The sequence below is a fragment of the Papilio xuthus genome, unplaced genomic scaffold (assembly GCF_000836235.2).
Source record: "Papilio xuthus unplaced genomic scaffold, Pxut_1.1 DF826933.1, whole genome shotgun sequence".
NCBI lineage: Eukaryota > Metazoa > Arthropoda > Insecta > Lepidoptera > Papilionidae > Papilio > Papilio xuthus.
Genome location: NW_013531716.1, coordinates 313,991 through 331,214, shown reverse-complemented (window position 1 = coordinate 331,214; position 17,224 = coordinate 313,991). Strand labels below are relative to the sequence as shown.

At 33.9% G+C, this 17,224-nt stretch overlaps 3 protein-coding genes across 4 annotated transcripts; 2 read left to right on the top strand and 1 right to left on the bottom strand.

Moving 5' to 3' along the window:
• Nucleotides 1-1,326: 1,326 nt before the first annotated feature.
• On the top strand, nucleotides 1,327-5,874 carry LOC106122276 (pancreatic triacylglycerol lipase). 2 transcript variants are annotated; one of them, XM_013318207.1, is made up of 9 exons: nucleotides 1,327-1,578; nucleotides 2,954-3,040; nucleotides 3,556-3,607; nucleotides 3,784-3,888; nucleotides 4,156-4,297; nucleotides 4,380-4,528; nucleotides 4,684-4,898; nucleotides 5,249-5,402; nucleotides 5,705-5,874. In XM_013318207.1, the coding sequence occupies exons 1-9, from the start codon at nucleotides 1,530-1,532 to the stop codon at nucleotides 5,775-5,777; spliced, it is 1,026 nt and encodes a 341-aa protein (XP_013173661.1). In that variant the 5' UTR covers nucleotides 1,327-1,529; the 3' UTR covers nucleotides 5,778-5,874. The 2 variants fall into 2 exon arrangements, with proteins under 2 accessions (XP_013173661.1, XP_013173662.1); XM_013318208.1 differs by lacking the exons at nucleotides 1,327-1,578; nucleotides 2,954-3,040 and adding an exon at nucleotides 3,049-3,462.
• A 54-nt stretch (nucleotides 5,875-5,928) lies between these two features.
• Nucleotides 5,929-12,013, bottom strand: LOC106122275 (organic cation transporter protein). The gene is made up of 5 exons (XM_013318206.1): nucleotides 11,795-12,013; nucleotides 10,882-11,294; nucleotides 8,005-8,412; nucleotides 7,376-7,619; nucleotides 5,929-6,491 (listed from the first exon to the last, which is right to left on the bottom strand). Exons 2-5 carry the CDS (start codon nucleotides 11,274-11,276, stop codon nucleotides 6,069-6,071), a joined length of 1,470 nt encoding a protein of 489 aa, XP_013173660.1. The 5' UTR covers nucleotides 11,277-11,294; nucleotides 11,795-12,013; the 3' UTR covers nucleotides 5,929-6,068.
• A 3,127-nt stretch (nucleotides 12,014-15,140) lies between these two features.
• Nucleotides 15,141-16,980, top strand: LOC106121839 (TBC1 domain family member 5 homolog A). The gene is made up of 3 exons (XM_013317667.1): nucleotides 15,141-15,198; nucleotides 15,412-15,595; nucleotides 16,092-16,980. The coding sequence occupies exons 1-3, from the start codon at nucleotides 15,141-15,143 to the stop codon at nucleotides 16,978-16,980; spliced, it is 1,131 nt and encodes a 376-aa protein (XP_013173121.1).
• Nucleotides 16,981-17,224: the final 244 nt, after the last annotated feature.

The following is a 17,224-nucleotide window of genomic DNA, read 5'->3' as shown; positions in this document are numbered from 1 at the left end:
TATTATTTTGTAAGTTATTTTTTGTAAATATTTCTTCTTTACATTCGCTTTGTTTATATTGTTTAGCTTATATAGTTTGTATATTATTTTCTAGTTTTTAAATTAAATGTGAAGTTGATAATAACAATTCGCCTGATGCATTGTGTATTGTTAAAACATTCCAATATTGTGTGATTAAAAATAAACAACCGTAAATTCAAATCGACTAATATTTTTTACTCAATTTAATCTGAACCTATGCAATATTGCTTTAATTAAAAGTATAAAAATAATATCAAAGTACTCTATTGATTATAAAGGTAAGTTTCCACTGTCGAAATACTCGTTCATAAACATTTTGTTCCATTTACTCTGAACAATTCTGATACATATCCTCTATGGGCAGTTAGTCAATATAAACTCAATGTAACATTGACTCTCAGTCAATCTTCTTCTCTTCTTCTAATGCCTCTCCATTGAGGAGGTTGGCCGTCAGCTCAGCGAACCCTTTCCTGTCCTGTGCCAAGCGAAAAAGTTGTTCAACTCTGGCAATATTGGTCATATTTTTCGTGTCGCAAGACATGGTCCATATGCAACTTTTCTTTTTTCTCAGTCAATCGGAAATTCTCAAAATAACGCTACATTTATAGAGAAATGAAAAAATATGAACTGATTAATATAAACGATAAAAAAGTTAAATCAATGTTAACCAAATGATATGTTCGACCGTGAGTTAGTTATGAATAGTAATGTAAACTACATTTCAATATGCAGCCGCGATCACCATTGACCCGGGTGTCGACTACAAGGTTACGTGTAACTTACGAGTTACGTTGCAGATAAGTATAACTTAGGTTTAGGTAATGACCTACACTACTATACAAACTTTACGGCTGCTCGAAATTTCACAAAAGACGCTGAGTTGACCACTAAGTATAGTTCTTTGCAAATATCTTGGCGGCCCCGCATCCTGCTAGGCGACTTGCGCGAAGTTAAAGCCGCCAAGCTATCTGAAAACTAATGTACCGCGCTTTAGGGATAAATTCTATCCAACCTAATTAAAAAGCAGTTAACTACAGATTATTCATAAATTAAACTTATTTCGTAAACCAAGCGGTATGCCATTAATACTATTGTAGTGTCGTTATACATACATTTAACATAATTTAGGACGCTGTCCAACCTTCGTTACCGCAGCCTTGAAGATGTCACGTCAATTGACACAACAGTTATTGTTGTCGAATTAATATTTTGTATAGTTGCGTGTGAAGACAAAAACTAAGTAAAGAAGGTCGTGCAATCGCGAGGATTGAACCTGCAGTCTGTCAGTCGAGCTGGGTCATTTCTGTTGCGACGTTGCTTTTAATTTAGTTCCGATATTAAATCTAGTATCTTCTCAATATTATTAAAGATAATTATAAATGAAATCCATCCAGTAATTACATGTGATTTCAAATTAACTTTTTACTCATCGTAGCGCTTTAGTGATTGCAAGAGATAAAGTACAGTTTTTATTACATTTATTTAGTGTTATATATCAAAGTGTCAGGATGCGTTACAAGTTCGAAATCATTTTGTTGGTTATAAATGTTATTATTGGTAAGTATATTTTATATTTAATCGCTAGTATCCAAAACAGTTATCCCAAAGAGGTCCAAGATCCCTGCGATCGTAGGAGACTCGGCGACGGTGTAAGATGGCAGGAAAAAAAGTTGATGATTTCCAAATTGTAGAAATAATGCAGTGAGGGGTCGATCGAGCAAGGTAATCTTGAAAATGGTCTATGAGAAAAAACAACTCTGGTCTAAAATCATTGTAGAAAGTAATTTTCTATTCCTGGAGCTAGGTCACGATGACGATCCTTGATGCCTTGTTCTATGTATGTACTCCTACAACTTACGCGTATGACGCGCACTTAATTTGGTTTTAAAATTATTCATGGTAGATATATTAACATAATAATATATATTAAAATTTGAATCTTAATATTTTTTGTACCTCACACAGTTTATAATTGTTTTTATAAGAATATATAATATCTTAGGTTGAAAAAAAAGTCTTATTGTTATTTTAAAACGTAATTTAATTTAAAGAAAAAGAAGATATATATTTTTTTTCATTTAGACTTTAATATACAATTGCAGTTGCCTAATTTATAAAAGGTGGAACGGAAAAGAATTCAATAGGAATGGGCAAACGGGCCTAATAGTTTATACGGGTCAGTTCTACCAAAGATTTCTTCCACAAAATCACATATAATGAATATAAATACAGAAAACATATGATGCACGGGCTATTTATCAATTCTACTATGTTGTACTAAGTAAATCTTACCATATACAAGTACAGTATGGTCAAGGACATTGTTAGTCGCGTTCTAAGTAATTATAACTAGTGTTATTTATAACTAAACCACAATTACAAAAAACTTTAGACATAAAATTTACATATAAATGTTGACCACAAGTATTTATGTCTTATACAATCGCATAGGTATTATTAGTGATTCTAATATTCTACACAATTTGATGTAAACTTTAATATAACGTCCGTTTTCATTGCCAAAACATATTGCTATGTTGTTTTTGCAAAGGGTATGATTTTTGTACAGGACTTTTAACAGTAAATACCCACAGTAAAATAAAAAATGTCTATACGGGACGAATCAATGTTTTCTACAACATGCAATTTGTTGAATATCAACGTGGCAATATCAAGACACAATAACATGATACAGAGAAATACTGTTTTTTTATCTTTTTAACATAATGTCCTGATGTCGTGATTTCCGTTACGAAAAGGTCAGACTTTTATATGTTTTTTTCTTCAGTTTATTGGCATGACAAGGTCCAACAATGCCGGATGCAATTTTTTTTCCAGATTATAAACAATACGACATTTAAAAATATAATGATTTAACCTGTTATATCTATATTTTAAGATGCTTTGAATTGCGTCATGAATGATGTTCTAGTGACGTCGCCGTGCATGGCTCAGAGGAACGCATCCCTGCCACTGTCACCCGTCAGTTTCCGGAACATTCTACGCGCTATGGCGCCCGGTACGTAACGTATTATATGCACAGAAATAATCGCTTCCCACTAAGAATCAAATATCTTAAAACAAACTGACAAAAAAGGAACTGTAATGTAAAGGACGTATTTTTTTTAAATATAATAAGTTGGCAAACGAACAAGCGGCCACATTTATTCACCGAAATATCGTAGAGACCATTGACCATAGACATCTGAAATTGCAAATGAGTTGCCTACCTTGAATTCATGAAGAAGGGGAAACACAGAATGTGGATATGAAATGAGGCCTTTGGCAAACATCAGACGAAACGTGGAATAACTTGCACTTCACATCTGTCTTCTGTGTGGTCGTGGTATCTCATCGGCATCATTTTTTTGCTATCGTGTACCACTGTCATATGCTGCAATGACAAGTTTTCGAATGTATTGTGTTATTTTACCGAAATGGGTAGGAAAAAACGTTCTCGACTGTATTACAGTATTATATATAACATAGTATGTTAAGATGTTGATATATTGATATGTGCGTGTTACATTTCAGTTCCGCGCGGCCGAGTTGCTAACTCCAAGGACGTTAGAATACTTTATTACGGGTGAGTTGTTATGCTTATCTAAAAACGTAATTTTTTTGAGAAAATTGCTTGTTTTTTTATGAAAAATTACGTAAACATTATACAATAGTAAATAAGTCGGTAGGTAGATTTTAATCGGCGCTTAGGGTAACTGCAATTTACCAATGCGACAGTTTATAATTTTTGTGTAACTTCAGCAAGGACATCAACAAGCCGGTCGTGTATCACTACGCGAACATCAAACAATTGCTGGCAGACCCCGAGTTTGACTTAAGCAAACCCACATCACTGTACATTCACGGGTGAGTAATGTAAGTAACGTGATAATTATTGTAGCTAACCTTTGTTAATTATGTTATAAATTCGTTAATTGAAGACAGAGTCGCGGGCGACAGCTAGTAATTTATAAGCCCTTGTTTGTTTGACCACGATCCCACGTGATCAGTGGCGATGTAATCGAAATATAGAATAGGCACTTGTTTAACAAGTACCTATTCTACTCTTAAAGATGACGTCATACTTGTAACTCTTTTTATAAAATGAGTTGATATAATCAAGAGATTGTGTAGGTACGTGGAGCAGGCGACAGACGACAGCATACTAACTGTGGTGAGGGCGTATCAGAAACGCGGCGGTCACAACCTGCTATTGCTGGACTGGAGTAACCTCGGCTTCGGCAATTACATCAACGTTATACTGGACTTGAAGCTGGTTAGAACGAAAGACGAGATTTTTTGGAAAAGAGAGACATAATTAACAACGAAATATGCTAATATTTTCATTGTATTTGCAGTTGGGCGAGGAAACAGCGAAGGCAATGGCAAAGTTACTCAAAGGTGGTCTCTCTATCGACGGGCTGCACTTGATCGGTCACTCGCTCGGGGCACATCTCGGCGGCTTTACCTGCAGATATTTGAAGAATTTAGGATATAAAGTTCCCAGGTGTTGTTACCATTCTATAATATGCAATAACTAGACTACTTATAAGCAAGTGAAGTAAATAATGGGAAACTAGTACTTTTAAGTTTATTTAAAACTTGTTTTCTCTGTTCATGAATGAAAGTGATCAGAAAAAACTGATAGTTAATTTCTTGCAGGTTAACGGCATTAGACGCGGCGTACCCGGGCTTCTACCCCGCGTTATTCCTGAAGCCTCTCAGTGAGCAGGACGCGCGCTTCGTCGACGTCATCCACACTGACGGCGGGGGCTTCGGCGCGCCCCTGGCCATAGGCCACGCAGACTTCTGGCCTAACGAGGGCCGCGCCAAGCAACCCGGATGTTTGCCACTCACTGTGCCTCTTACTGTGGAAGGTACATCATTGCTATAGCTCTCATGTTCATTAATAACCAATTTACTTTTAAACTGAATTTACGAACTTTTAGTAAAAAAAAATTAAAATAATTTTGTAAGTCGCCGGTGCTGGCTTGGAATAGCTTGATATGTTGTTTTATAATTTACAAGTTTAAAATATTGTTTAATTGATAGATAGTTGATATTAACTTTTATGATAACTCTTATGAGTTTTATCAATAGCTAGCACTAGGTATTTAAGCTCCTGCATAAATAAAATAGCAATTGTAAATGTAATATGTTTAATGTAAATATTGCTAATATATATCTATCCACATCACGTTAATAAGTTAGTGCAATAATTCGTCAGACTTCTGCAGTCACTGGAGGTCGTGGCGGTTCTGGGCGGAGTCTGTGGAGGGCGGCGAGTTCGCGGCGCGGCGCTGCAGCGGGTACGACGCGTTCTTGCGCGGACATTGCCGCACAGAGCCCATAGTCTACATGGGGTACAACGCTACCTCCCTGTAAGTCTTACTTTTTACTTATCATTATAAATGAGGGAGTTTGGATGGAACTTTGTAACTATATAACTCCGTAATAGCTGATCTGATCAAGATAAAATTTGGAACCAAGATAAGCCTATAATAGTAACATTATAAATGCAAAAGTTTAAATAGATAGATGTTTCTTATCACGCTACTTAAAACAGTTTATCGGATTCGCATGAAATAGAACCAAGTCTGGAATACATATGCCACTATTTGTTCCAGAAAATTTACAGCTTTTGCGGAATATATTTTAAGCACACATTGATGTTTTATTTCAGGTTGCGTGGAAATTATTATTTAAGGACGGCCGCGGAATCTCCCTTTGCATTGGGTGAAAGAGGAGCGGACTGATTCCAACAATCAATACAATAATTATTATTTGTTACATTATAGACGACATAAAGAAACAAAAACCTGCAATAGCTGATTAAATCTTAGTTTAATATAACGTATAGTTTCATTCCCAACAATTAATTCGTTATTTATTCTCAGAATTACCGCCATATTTGTTACAAAAAACATTTATTCATATCTGCGTCAAAAAAAAACAAGGAAAACAATTTAGATGTCATGGGAAATAAAATTGTAAATTAAAAATTGTATTTAATTACATTATAATTAAAAATAAATTATGAAATAAACTTAATCGTCTTCTAAACTATCAGGTAGAGTCGTTCCTTTCGTCTCTGGAAGTAATAAACAGACAATCCCAGCCGCTATTGGCGCAAAACCGAATATCAAGGTAGGTAGCCATGACACTGTTAATGATAAATTGGATACAAACGGTGCTATCATGGATCCAATCCTCATTGACATTGAACTTGAACCCATAGCCATGTTTCTGACTACAGTCGGGAATAGTTCCGAGGTATAAATGTATATGGTAGAAGCAACTATGGCTGCGCAGCTGACTCCTAATGTTCCGAGGGTCAACGTGATCCAGAAATGATCAGGAACCACCCCCAGCACCACCACACACACGCCCCCGAGTGTGAAGAACATGACTGTTGTGATCTTTCTCCCAAAGTACTTTATCAACCATATTGATAGAAGATTCGATGGAATCTGAAAGAGAAACACTTAGTTTTATTTACTATTCGTGTTAATAGTTCGTTCGATTTTATTTTAGAGAAAAGGAGGAAAACAGTTAGTAAGCAGTACTTTTATTTGCGTACTGCCTAAGTTTTCGGAAACCTTTTCCTTATTGACTTCATTGTCTGCACAGAATCTACTCTTTAAGATATTAAACGGATACGTCATTCCTTTCAAGTAAATCCAAGGATTCTCTATCGATAGCCACAAGGAAATCTATGATACATCTTCATTCATTGTGAGGAAAATAACATCGTCCTTGATCGCGCGTGCTATGAATTTTATAAACGCGCATGTTTTAACAGCGGTAGAGCCCGCTTTAACATCTTCGCAGGAATCGGCCCGGTTCGCCCGGTGAAATACGACGACCATACAGAAGACAGGCGTGAAGTGGAAGCAATTCCGCGTGCAGTCTGATGAGTGTGTGTCTCGGAGGTATATAGTCCTCTTTCCCTTCCCACCCTCTTTCTTATAAGAAAAGGAAGGGAAATGGAAGTTGACTTTCCGGATGAGAGGATGCATGGAAAGGGAAAATATTTTCTTTCTGTGCATCCTCTCCTCCGTCGATTAAAGGTAGGCAACGCATATGCAATTGCGTATGTCTATAGGCAACGGTCACTTCGCTATTTCAGCGATTTCAGGTGGCCGCTCGCTCGTTTGCCACCTTATGATATAAAAAAACATACATATGTATAGACTATATAACAAAGGTCAAGTCACACATACAGATATATAATCATACAATTGATTGAGTTTTATACCATTAAGGATATTATAAAATTGAAAGTCACTTATACAATACTAACTAAACAACAAGAAGATTAATATGTCTGTTTATCTTGAGACATGCCAGTTACCTGTATAGCCCCAGCTGCTGCAACGCTGATGAAAGGATCAGGGCTAGTCTGGCTGATGTACTGGTTGAAACCGAAGAACGTTAGCCCACTGATGGTCCACATGACACAGCAGCAGGCCGTCCTCAGTCGCAATGATTTGCGGAACAGCGCAGAGTAGTTTAACTTCGGTCCAGAGCTACTGCTCTGTATACTTTGTGCTAATTTACTGAGATTCTCTTCTACTTTAGTTGTTGGTAAGTTATTCCTAGAATAAAAGTTAAAGTTTTTCACTATGAATTTAGTTTTACTGCTTCTTTTTGAATTTAAGATGTTTAAAAGAAGTTGATTAGCCTCTAGTTCTTACATAAAAATGGAAATAAAAATCCCCACTGAGGGTCTCGTAACCACGCTGGCCTAGTGCGGGTTGACTTCACACTTATCTTTGAGTTTCTTTTTAGATATGCTCAGTTGCATCACGATGTTTTCCTTCACCGTAAGAACATCGGGTACAAATGTAAATCGAAATGCATGCTAGTAAATGGCGGAATTCGAACCCAGGATCTGCATATTACAAGTCAACTGCTTAACCCCTGAGCCACCGACGCTCTAAAAATATATAGTTCCTCTAAATAAATAGTTATACGACTTACATTTCACAAGCTCTCTTCACAATAACAGTTGCCTCTTTCACCCGTCCGACACTGACCAGCCATCGTGGTGATTCCGTCAGCAAGAAAAAGTATCCAAAATATATAACAGGAGGTATTGCTAATGCTAAACAATAAGAGTCCCAACTCCTGAAGAAATACGCAAATAAAGGCACACTCATATGTCCTATAATAAAAGGGATTTGGAACAAGCAGCCCAATATCTCCCTAAAGTTGGGGCCTGCTGTCTCCATGATGAGTACGAAAGACACGACCATAGTGCCCGATGTTGCAATACCGAGGAAGAACCGGAGGACTGTAAATGTGATGTAATCTGGTGCGAAAGGGATGGCGAATCCCAAGACGATGAGAGCCGTTATCGAGACAAGGAACGTGTTCTTTCTGCCATATCTGAAAAGAATGTAAATATGTTGGAAATAAAAGAAGACGTCACATGAAGAAATATAAGTTTTTAATGCACATAAAATTGTCTTTATGCGACTGAAAGATTCTTAGTCATCGATTTTATATTCTCGTTTATTGAACTGCAACAACAAAGACGTATTATACTGTTGTTTGTATCCAAGCAACTATAAACTCTTTATGAAATTATTTCCGACTTTTTAACTATTTTACTGTAAACTAGCTGTCGCCCGCGACTCCGTCCGCGTGGATATATAAAAAACTTGATATATAGATAAGTTATATAAAAACAACTCTTCAAGGCATAAATTCGAAAAAAAAGAATAAATATTATCCCACGTCCGTTTCCTGGCTGTAAGCTACCTCCTCAACAATTTTCAACCATATCAGTAAAGTCGTTCTTGAGTTATAAATAGTGTAACTAACACGACTTTCTTTTATATATATAGATGATTCGGGTAATATAGATAGCATTTCAATTATTCATCGCTAAAATAATGTCGAATCATGTTTTAAAAGATTTTATCAAAAAAGGTTATGAGGATTTGTGCAACATTTTTTCTTCAAATAAGTATAATATGCTTATGAATTTATCTCGTACGAGATGCAACAAATGTACAAAACATCACTATTTCTCTAGTGTGCTATAACCTTGGCACACTTTGTTATCGTGATATAGGTTTAAATATTTTAATATTTTATGCAGTAAAGTTTTAAACTTGAAAACATATTAAAACTATGTTAAAAGATTAGCTGTCGCTACGCTAGCTACCTATATGTTCTTCCTTCATGTTCTATAAATATGTCAAATTGCAGCGAGATCGATGCAATCTTCCCGGAGATTTTTAACAAACATCCATCCATCCATCCAAACATTCGCATTTAAAATAGTAAGATTAGTTTACTTATGACATGGTTGTAAGCCCGACGACTCGTGACTAGTGTAGTATATATTTTATGATTAAAAAAAACTCGAAATTAGTTCCCTATCCTAGAGTTCTAAGTATGTATCCAGCATGCATATGTAGCATAGTTTTCTAGACAAGTTGCATAGAAAATGATGTTTCAAGAATCGAGAAACGATTTATTGTAGAAAAAAGTGCGCCAACACTGAGATTTATTTCAAATAAAAGGTAATTATTAACTCGCTTAATAAAACAGAATTTTATTATATCAAATTATACTTACGCATCTATACAATGGTATTTGATATGCTTTAACGCGTAAAATGATGCGTTTATTAAATTTAAAATTAATAATTTGTTAAACCAATAAACATATAGTCAATGCCAAAAGTTATATGGCAAGAGTCATTTCGAAATAACCCATTGTTTTTGTTAAGTCAAGGTCAATTGTATCCGAACGCCAAATGGGAGATCAAAGAACATACAAAATACATCTCCAGAGTAGGTAAAGAACCGGTACTTGCTTATATTAACCACGAATTAGAAATAATCACGACTCACGATGTTATAATCCGATATACTATTATATATTTAATCAAATGTAATGGTTATTATATATCTTCTTTGTTTATTTCCTTAAGAATATCCGTAATAAAATTTGATGTTAATAGATAAAATAAATTACAAGATAAATATACAATCAGGATTTAATCTCATGTTAAAAATACTGTTTGGATATGTTGGTTTAAACATTATTGATGTGTAATTCTTTCTTAAGGAATTAAAAAATATGAATATTTTGTTTCGACGCTTCAAACAGTGATGATATTCGTCTCCTTTTAAACTTTTTTTGATGTATATCAAAAACAAATTTTGCTAAAGACATTCCTTAAACGTTTATCACTTTACATTCTGCATGAATCTAATTAAATACAGTAACTTTAAACAAGTTTACTATGTTTGGAAATTCACATGTTTCGTATAAATAGATAAATGTTGCCAAAACCGGGTTAACCAGTCAACAAGTATTTAAATGAATTAAACTAGCTTAAACATTTAATTACATGTTAACTAGTTAGCTGGTTACTAGTTAACTTAATCTCATTCAAAACAAATCAAAAAATCACGACTCTTTAAGGGTCAATAAGAAGACAGCGCGATCTATTGACTGCTTTTAAAAACAAAGATTTTAAAAGTTTAAAAATTTTAATTGCAATTAAATATACTCTATAGTAACGCTTTTTATTTAGAATAACTCAAAAAACATTTTAGCGATAAAATAGTAACAATTAGTATAATAAGATTCGAATTAATTTTTCTAATTTACTTCCTCCGTGGACTGTATTTTATGATCCGATCTGAATATACCCTTTAAGAATCCGAGAAAGAAGATGAATCAAATGAGACTTTACTCGTTAAAAATAAAAGTCGTCAATGCTCTAGTTCGTCATAATAAAATTTACATACATACAAACTCACATAAAAAAACTTACGTGCGATAAACTCTAGTTATTAACGCAAATTATTCAGGTCATGCATTTTGTTTACTTACCTATCAGAGAGAAATCCAAACACAATACTGCCGATTAGTATCCCAAACTGCAGGACTGTCTGTGTGAAGCTCGCCAACCAACTCCTGCTGCAGATCAGATCCCATTCTGATACAATCGTGTTCTCAAATGGACTCGGATCATACTCGTATTTCAAACAATCGTCATAACACGTTGAGTTATCAGCAATTCGGCTTGTATTAGAAAATTCAATGCACCAAAAATTTAATTTCGGTGTTAAAAAGAGTACTGCCATTTGAACCCAGCCGGAGGACAGTTTCACAAGAGAAACTGTTGCGCAAACTAAAATCTGCCACCGTCCTATGTGGCCGAGGATTTTCGCGAAGCCATCTTCTTTTTTAGCGCTGTTTATTTGCGATGATAGTTGGATTACCATTTTTATGTAATATATAACCTGAAAAATATATTTTGATATGATTATAGATTTCTACAATACGTACTAATACTTCTTTCTAATTGTTTTTATTTTATTTAAGTACATAATATCTTTGTTTTTCTTGTGAAAACAGATTAAAATAGTTGTTTAAAAAATAATTGGATCGTAAATATAAATAAATATAACTATATAACACTTTAATAATGAGTGTGTTTTAAATTTTTAATCAATCGATGGAAGAATTTAAAATTATGCATGTAGGACTGGTCACTGATGATCACTAATAAGGATATACCACTTTCAAATTTTGGATTTTATTAGTAGACAACATAACTTTCGATTGTCTCTTTTCTATTCAAGTAAAAGGCATTGAAAACAACTTTATGAACAATGGGACAGGCTAAAAGAGAAATATAAATATTATGAATACTTTAGTAAAGAAATAACAGACAAGCTTGCGATCCTTACATAGATTGATGTCCGTTACTTTGTTATAAAAAACATGTAAAACAACTTACCCTTTTGTGATAAACAAAAACATTAATTTTTCACACACTCAAATCCATTGCTTTGAGTAAAATATTCACAATGTATTCTTAAAATGTTATCACAGATTAAATAATTTTTAATTAATATGTTAAAATTACATTATTTTACAGATTAAAAATCGCAACATACACGTATTTATATAAGAAGACATAAACACTGAATGAGTGAGGAAAACGAGATACTAACTAGTCGTGAGAGCCTTGTCTCTGACACTGACGATATAGTAAAACTGATATTATAAGCGCATGAAACCCCTATAACATATTGGTTAAGGGAATGGATTTTCGATCACTTGATCCGGGATTCGAATTTCGTACTTTGACTACTACCATATTTTAGTCTAGAGTTTAATTTAGAGTAGGAATGATAACAAAAAACATTTGTAAAGAAATAATCTGGAAATATTTTTAAAAACGAACACAATATTCAAACATAATTGCGGTGGTAAAATGCAAGCGTACATATACATATGTCTGCTTCAGGGTCTACTGAGGGTGGAGGAAAAAACCGCAAAGAAATTAACTATAACTTATTGCTTTTATAGACAAAAAATAATTCTAAAAACGAATGAGGAAATGGGAAGAAAAACATAACATAGCATGATATGCAAATTGTATACAGTAAGTACATTGCATATAAAAACATACAAGTGATAAAGATAAGATTATTGCTTTGTAAACAACACTTGCTTTTGTTCAAGACGTAAGATTAATATAAAATTAGGTTGACGGCTCAAGACATGAGATAAATTCTTCGGCAAATACTTATCTTGATACGAGTATTATGATTAAAGATATAATATATATACAATAAGACAATTTACTGATAAAGAGGATTTAGAGAAAATGAATGTCTTAAGGAGACATGCTTATAAAACGAAAACATTTGTCATTTTCAATCAGAAAAAAAAACAAAAGTATTTTATTCAATTTAAATATAATATTCAACCTCTTTGATGCTACTGTACCGTACTGGCCATACGCACGCGGCGCCAAAAAGAAAGAAACAAAGTGAATAAATAGATGTGAATCGAGCGGGAAATTTAACATTGTTCTTATTGATGGTTGTCATAAAATGATATATTTCTTAGATAATAGACCACACGATATTTACATCAATATTCTGTAAAGCAGTATTCCTTCGTTCAATCATTACACAACAAAAACCAAATAATGATTTTGATTTCAAGTTATCTTAATGTATTTCTTACACAATAAGTAACATCCTTTTGTAGTCGCTTTGCAAGATTTTCGACACTGAAGACAGGACCTTGTGTTGTCCTCGAAACACACAGCATATGTTAATTTGTAATTTGTACGATAAATGGATATCATTACTTTAAATATAGTCATGAATCTAAACGTGGTAGTACCCTGTGGATATCCATTCGGATATTAGGACACCATACCAAGTTTGATGGTAATTTGATCAATGGTTTAAAACTTATCTAAGGGAACAGATAACTAATATATATTAAAATGTATATTCATTAGTATATATCACGACAACCAAATCAACAAATAAGTTATAACATGATAAGTTACAAAATAGTAAACATATATGTCGAGACATAAGGAAAGGTCATTCACTTGGGAGGCTTGAGGAAGGTTTGCTATGGTTACGCAAGCCACGCGAGATACATGTATTTACTACTACTACTAATAACTACTTACTTAGTGTAGATTTAATAATAGAAATCAACACTAAGGAACTGTAGTAAGTAGTAACCGATTGAAAGTAGACGATAAATACAGGTTAATAACGCCTACATTTGTGGAATAGCAATTATATTGAAACGAACATACATGAACTCTTTTTCAGGTCTGTTTATTTAAATCATATATGTTATCATATAATATATTTTAAATATTAAAAGGAAAAAAAACTAGAAGGAATGAAACTCATTTATTACCACACACATACAAGATAACAAAAATATACAGTACAGATATATAAAAAAAATTAATAGAAAAATGTGGCAAAAGGAGCTTAGCTTACAGTATGCAGGGACATCTAAACAGTCAGCGCGAGTCATCAGTTGGCTGGCTGGCTTCAGGAATGATCATATTAATATTAGTAAAGTAAGTTTTTATTGTTTATTCGAAAAAAAGAAGAGGATTCTTAACGTTCTTTTAGATCCGTGTTCAGTTTTCGTTTTAACTATAATTTATATTGCCTAACACTCTTGTAAGGTAATAGGATGTCCTTGTTATAGCATTATATCATCATAAATCCTTGTACGGAGGAGCGCGGAGGCTGTATGATCTCATGGTGCTTTCTATCGCGACTCACAGCTGGAGAAATTGAGGAAAAGCTCATTCAGAAGTAAGTGGTGTTAGTGTCGGGACCGTCTGTAGAATAAAGCAGTACGTACTATTTTTCAAAATTTAAAAAAAAGACACAAGTCAATTTCGAGCTTAATTGGCAAGGACTCAATTACAAAGTATCAATTACTCATTTTAAAATTAAAAAATAAAGCATTTCTTGTAAATTTTTTTGAGGACTAAGCGTGTTAATGTTTCATTATTTTGTAGATTTCGTCATGAGACTTAAGCGTTTGTATGTAGCGGTTTTATTTTTGGTGTTTTCATCAATATTCTGCGAGGAACTAACTGACAAACCAAACAACTCAACAGTGGAATACGACCCGGAATCTTTGCTAATGTAAGTATTTATTTTTAATAAAGTGTGAAATAGTAATAAAAAGAGAAAGCAATCTGTCAATTATGTCGGTAGTACTTATGTATTCGTATGAGGATCTAAGTATTTACGTGGCAAAGGGTACAAGCCCTATTTAAGTATTTTTGGGTGATTCAATGAACTGTATTAAATGACGTCATGCTTCAATTTTAATATTCTATCTTGGATTAAACGTGATTATATGTGATTTATAAGACAACAAAAGTGTATTAAATTTATTATTTTCAGTAAAATTTTCAACCTTAATGGAACTATACAAAGCCGAGCCAAATTCAAATTCGAAGATGAAAATCAAGACCTTTATTTTACCACAAACGAAGCAACCAATAATTATAAAGTCAATGATAATGTTCAATACTCGAATGAAGGCAATGGAGAGAAAATAACATTCAAAGACAATAATAGAGTAGGTAGAGTTAAGAAGAGGAGGAGGCGCAAACCAAGGCTGCAAGGACCTCAGGGGTTGGTTCCTGGATATTACGGACCTTACGCACCTAATCTACAAACAACAGGCATTGGAGGCTCTCCGTTTTATGGCCAAGATCCGAATGATATTTATAGTAAGTGTAATTTAGTATACTCTTAAAAAGTTGTTGTAAAATTGACTGCTATAAAATGTGCAATTTTGCAGTCTTTTTGCACCAAAATCTTCGAATAGTTGAACAATGTCCAAGTAAAGTTACTAACTAAGAAATACGTTAACAGGCACATAATAATTCCTCTCAAAATAGTTTGCATTTCATTGCTTCTTTGGTGATTGTGAAAGTTCCGTGCCCGTTAGTATCGAATTCCGATAAAACAAATAAGTTCGCTCTCTTAGTGACCAAATCACTTTGGGTCTTAAAATTATAAAATACAATACAAATTAATAACTAATATTTTTTAGGGCCACCTAAGCGCCAAAGACCATCACTGGCATCGGAAGCACTATCGTCTGTCAGCGAAGCCCTAACATCGATCGCATTGTTCGACGATCGGGAGTGCGTGGCGCGGCTGTTGTGCGAAGCCGCTAGTGGAGCCCCAGGCTTCGGTACGTTGCAGTCCATCGCTGGCTTGCAGCCTCTACTAACGTAAGAATTCTTATTACATGTACTAAGAATATTTTAACTGTCTGTTACATAAAATTAGCAACAAGTCAAAAATGAATGATTGCTATTATTCTGAAGTAGGAGTTTAACGCGCATGTAAATCGAATTTATTTATAAACAGTAAAATAATTGCAGAACTCATCTTAAACTGTAATTTTTAACATATTTTGGTTTATTCGCATAGTTAATAAGTGGATTCGCACTCGTGACCATAACTAAGCCATTAGTCCTATTGTGATCTCTGCCAGGCCAGTTCCTACCGATATTAACGGGGACTTTCTATACGTGAGGCAACTTCTAATGCAGTAACGGGGCGCTTATCAAAATTATATCTGACCCAATTAAAACTAACAGTTAGCGGTATTTTATTTATTGCAATACCACAACGCTTTAGTTAAAGAATTGTTTGTTTAAAGAATATTTATAAGTAAGAAAAAATATTAAGAAATTTAATCTTTTTTATCTTTGTCAATTCTAGGTTACTCTCTGCATACCGAGGCATCAGTTCTAATCCTCTCTTCGTGTTCGGGCGCGCTGCGTTCCTAGGAATGTCGTCTAAGAACAACCCTGCATCATGTCGCTATGCCTATCCCCTCTGCCCCACAGACCCTGAGCAACTCGTCTTCTACCTCAACAACCATAATGGTGGCTTCTTTAGATTCTTTAACGCGCCACAAAATAGCCAACAGAATATCAACCAATTCTACAATCAGTTGTCCCAAAATTATAACAACCAACAGTACCAATTCCCCCAGAACGGAATTTCCAATTTTCCTTACCAACCTAACCAGATAAATGGTTATCCAACACAAAAATACGGGAATAATTATCCTTATGATCAAAAATATGATTCATTAAACAAAATACGTTTTAAGAATAATTATGAAGAGAATAAAATAGAAAAGCGAATCCAAAATACACCCAGCAAATATTTGGATGATTTTGATTCTTTCGAAAACGTAGATAGTATTACAAAATGGTCTTTTCCTGAGGATAATAATATTAATACGAATAATATAAGAGATGGTAAAGGTTTAAAATTTCCAGAATATTCTTACTACGACAACAATATAAAACAAATCAACAATAGAGAAAGATATGAAGAAAACAAAAGAGATCCAAGAGGTTTTAAATTTCCTGATACCAGAAACATTGAATACGAAATAAACAAGTATCAAGAATTGGATTCACTGGCAAACAAGTATAATTATAATAGTTACAATTACTTAAATTCAGATATCAACAAAGGACATAATAATGAATACGACACTGATCAAACAGTTAGGACAATTTATGTTGTCAGAGGTAATGGCGATCCTAACCATCCGGAAATTATAAAATTGAGGCCAGGACAAACAATATATTAAGTAAAACTGTAATATACTAAATAATAATAGTGTTGTTATGATTTAGACATTTAGATTGTTGTTAATTCAAATGTCGTGATATGTCCCGATATATTTGTTCCAGTTACGGATTAAATTGGTTTCAACTTTCAAGTAACTTTGTAGTAAATTTGAATAGAAGTAGAAGAAAAAGATTTATCTTTCATAAGGTAGCAACGAGCAACTACTTGAATTCGCCGAAAGAGCGAAGCATCTTCCGTAAAAT

What these genes read in the sequence shown, in the direction of transcription:
- LOC106121839 (XM_013317667.1), top strand. Translation starts at nt 15,141, where the DNA reads ATGTGCAATTTTGCAGTCTTTTTGCACCAAAATCTTCGAATAGTTGAA. An exon ending in AATAGTTGAACAATGTCCAA is followed by an intron (nt 15,199 to 15,411) that starts GTAAAGTTACTA and finishes AATATTTTTTAG; the next exon opens with GGCCACCTAAGCGCCAAAGA. An exon ending in GGCTTGCAGCCTCTACTAAC is followed by an intron (nt 15,596 to 16,091) that starts GTAAGAATTCTT and finishes TGTCAATTCTAG; the next exon opens with GTTACTCTCTGCATACCGAG.
- LOC106122275 (XM_013318206.1), bottom strand. Translation starts at nt 11,276, where the DNA reads ATGGTAATCCAACTATCATCGCAAATAAACAGCGCTAAAAAAGAAGAT. An exon ending in TTTGGATTTCTCTCTGATAG is followed by an intron (nt 8,413 to 10,881) that starts GTAAGTAAACAA and finishes CATTCTTTTCAG; the next exon opens with ATATGGCAGAAAGAACACGT. An exon ending in CAGCAGCTGGGGCTATACAG is followed by an intron (nt 6,492 to 7,375) that starts GTAACTGGCATG and finishes TTTCTCTTTCAG; the next exon opens with ATTCCATCGAATCTTCTATC.
- LOC106122276 (XM_013318207.1), top strand. Translation starts at nt 1,530, where the DNA reads ATGCGTTACAAGTTCGAAATCATTTTGTTGGTTATAAATGTTATTATT. An exon ending in TCTACGCGCTATGGCGCCCG is followed by an intron (nt 3,041 to 3,555) that starts GTACGTAACGTA and finishes GTTACATTTCAG; the next exon opens with TTCCGCGCGGCCGAGTTGCT. An exon ending in TGTGCCTCTTACTGTGGAAG is followed by an intron (nt 4,899 to 5,248) that starts GTACATCATTGC and finishes ATAATTCGTCAG; the next exon opens with ACTTCTGCAGTCACTGGAGG.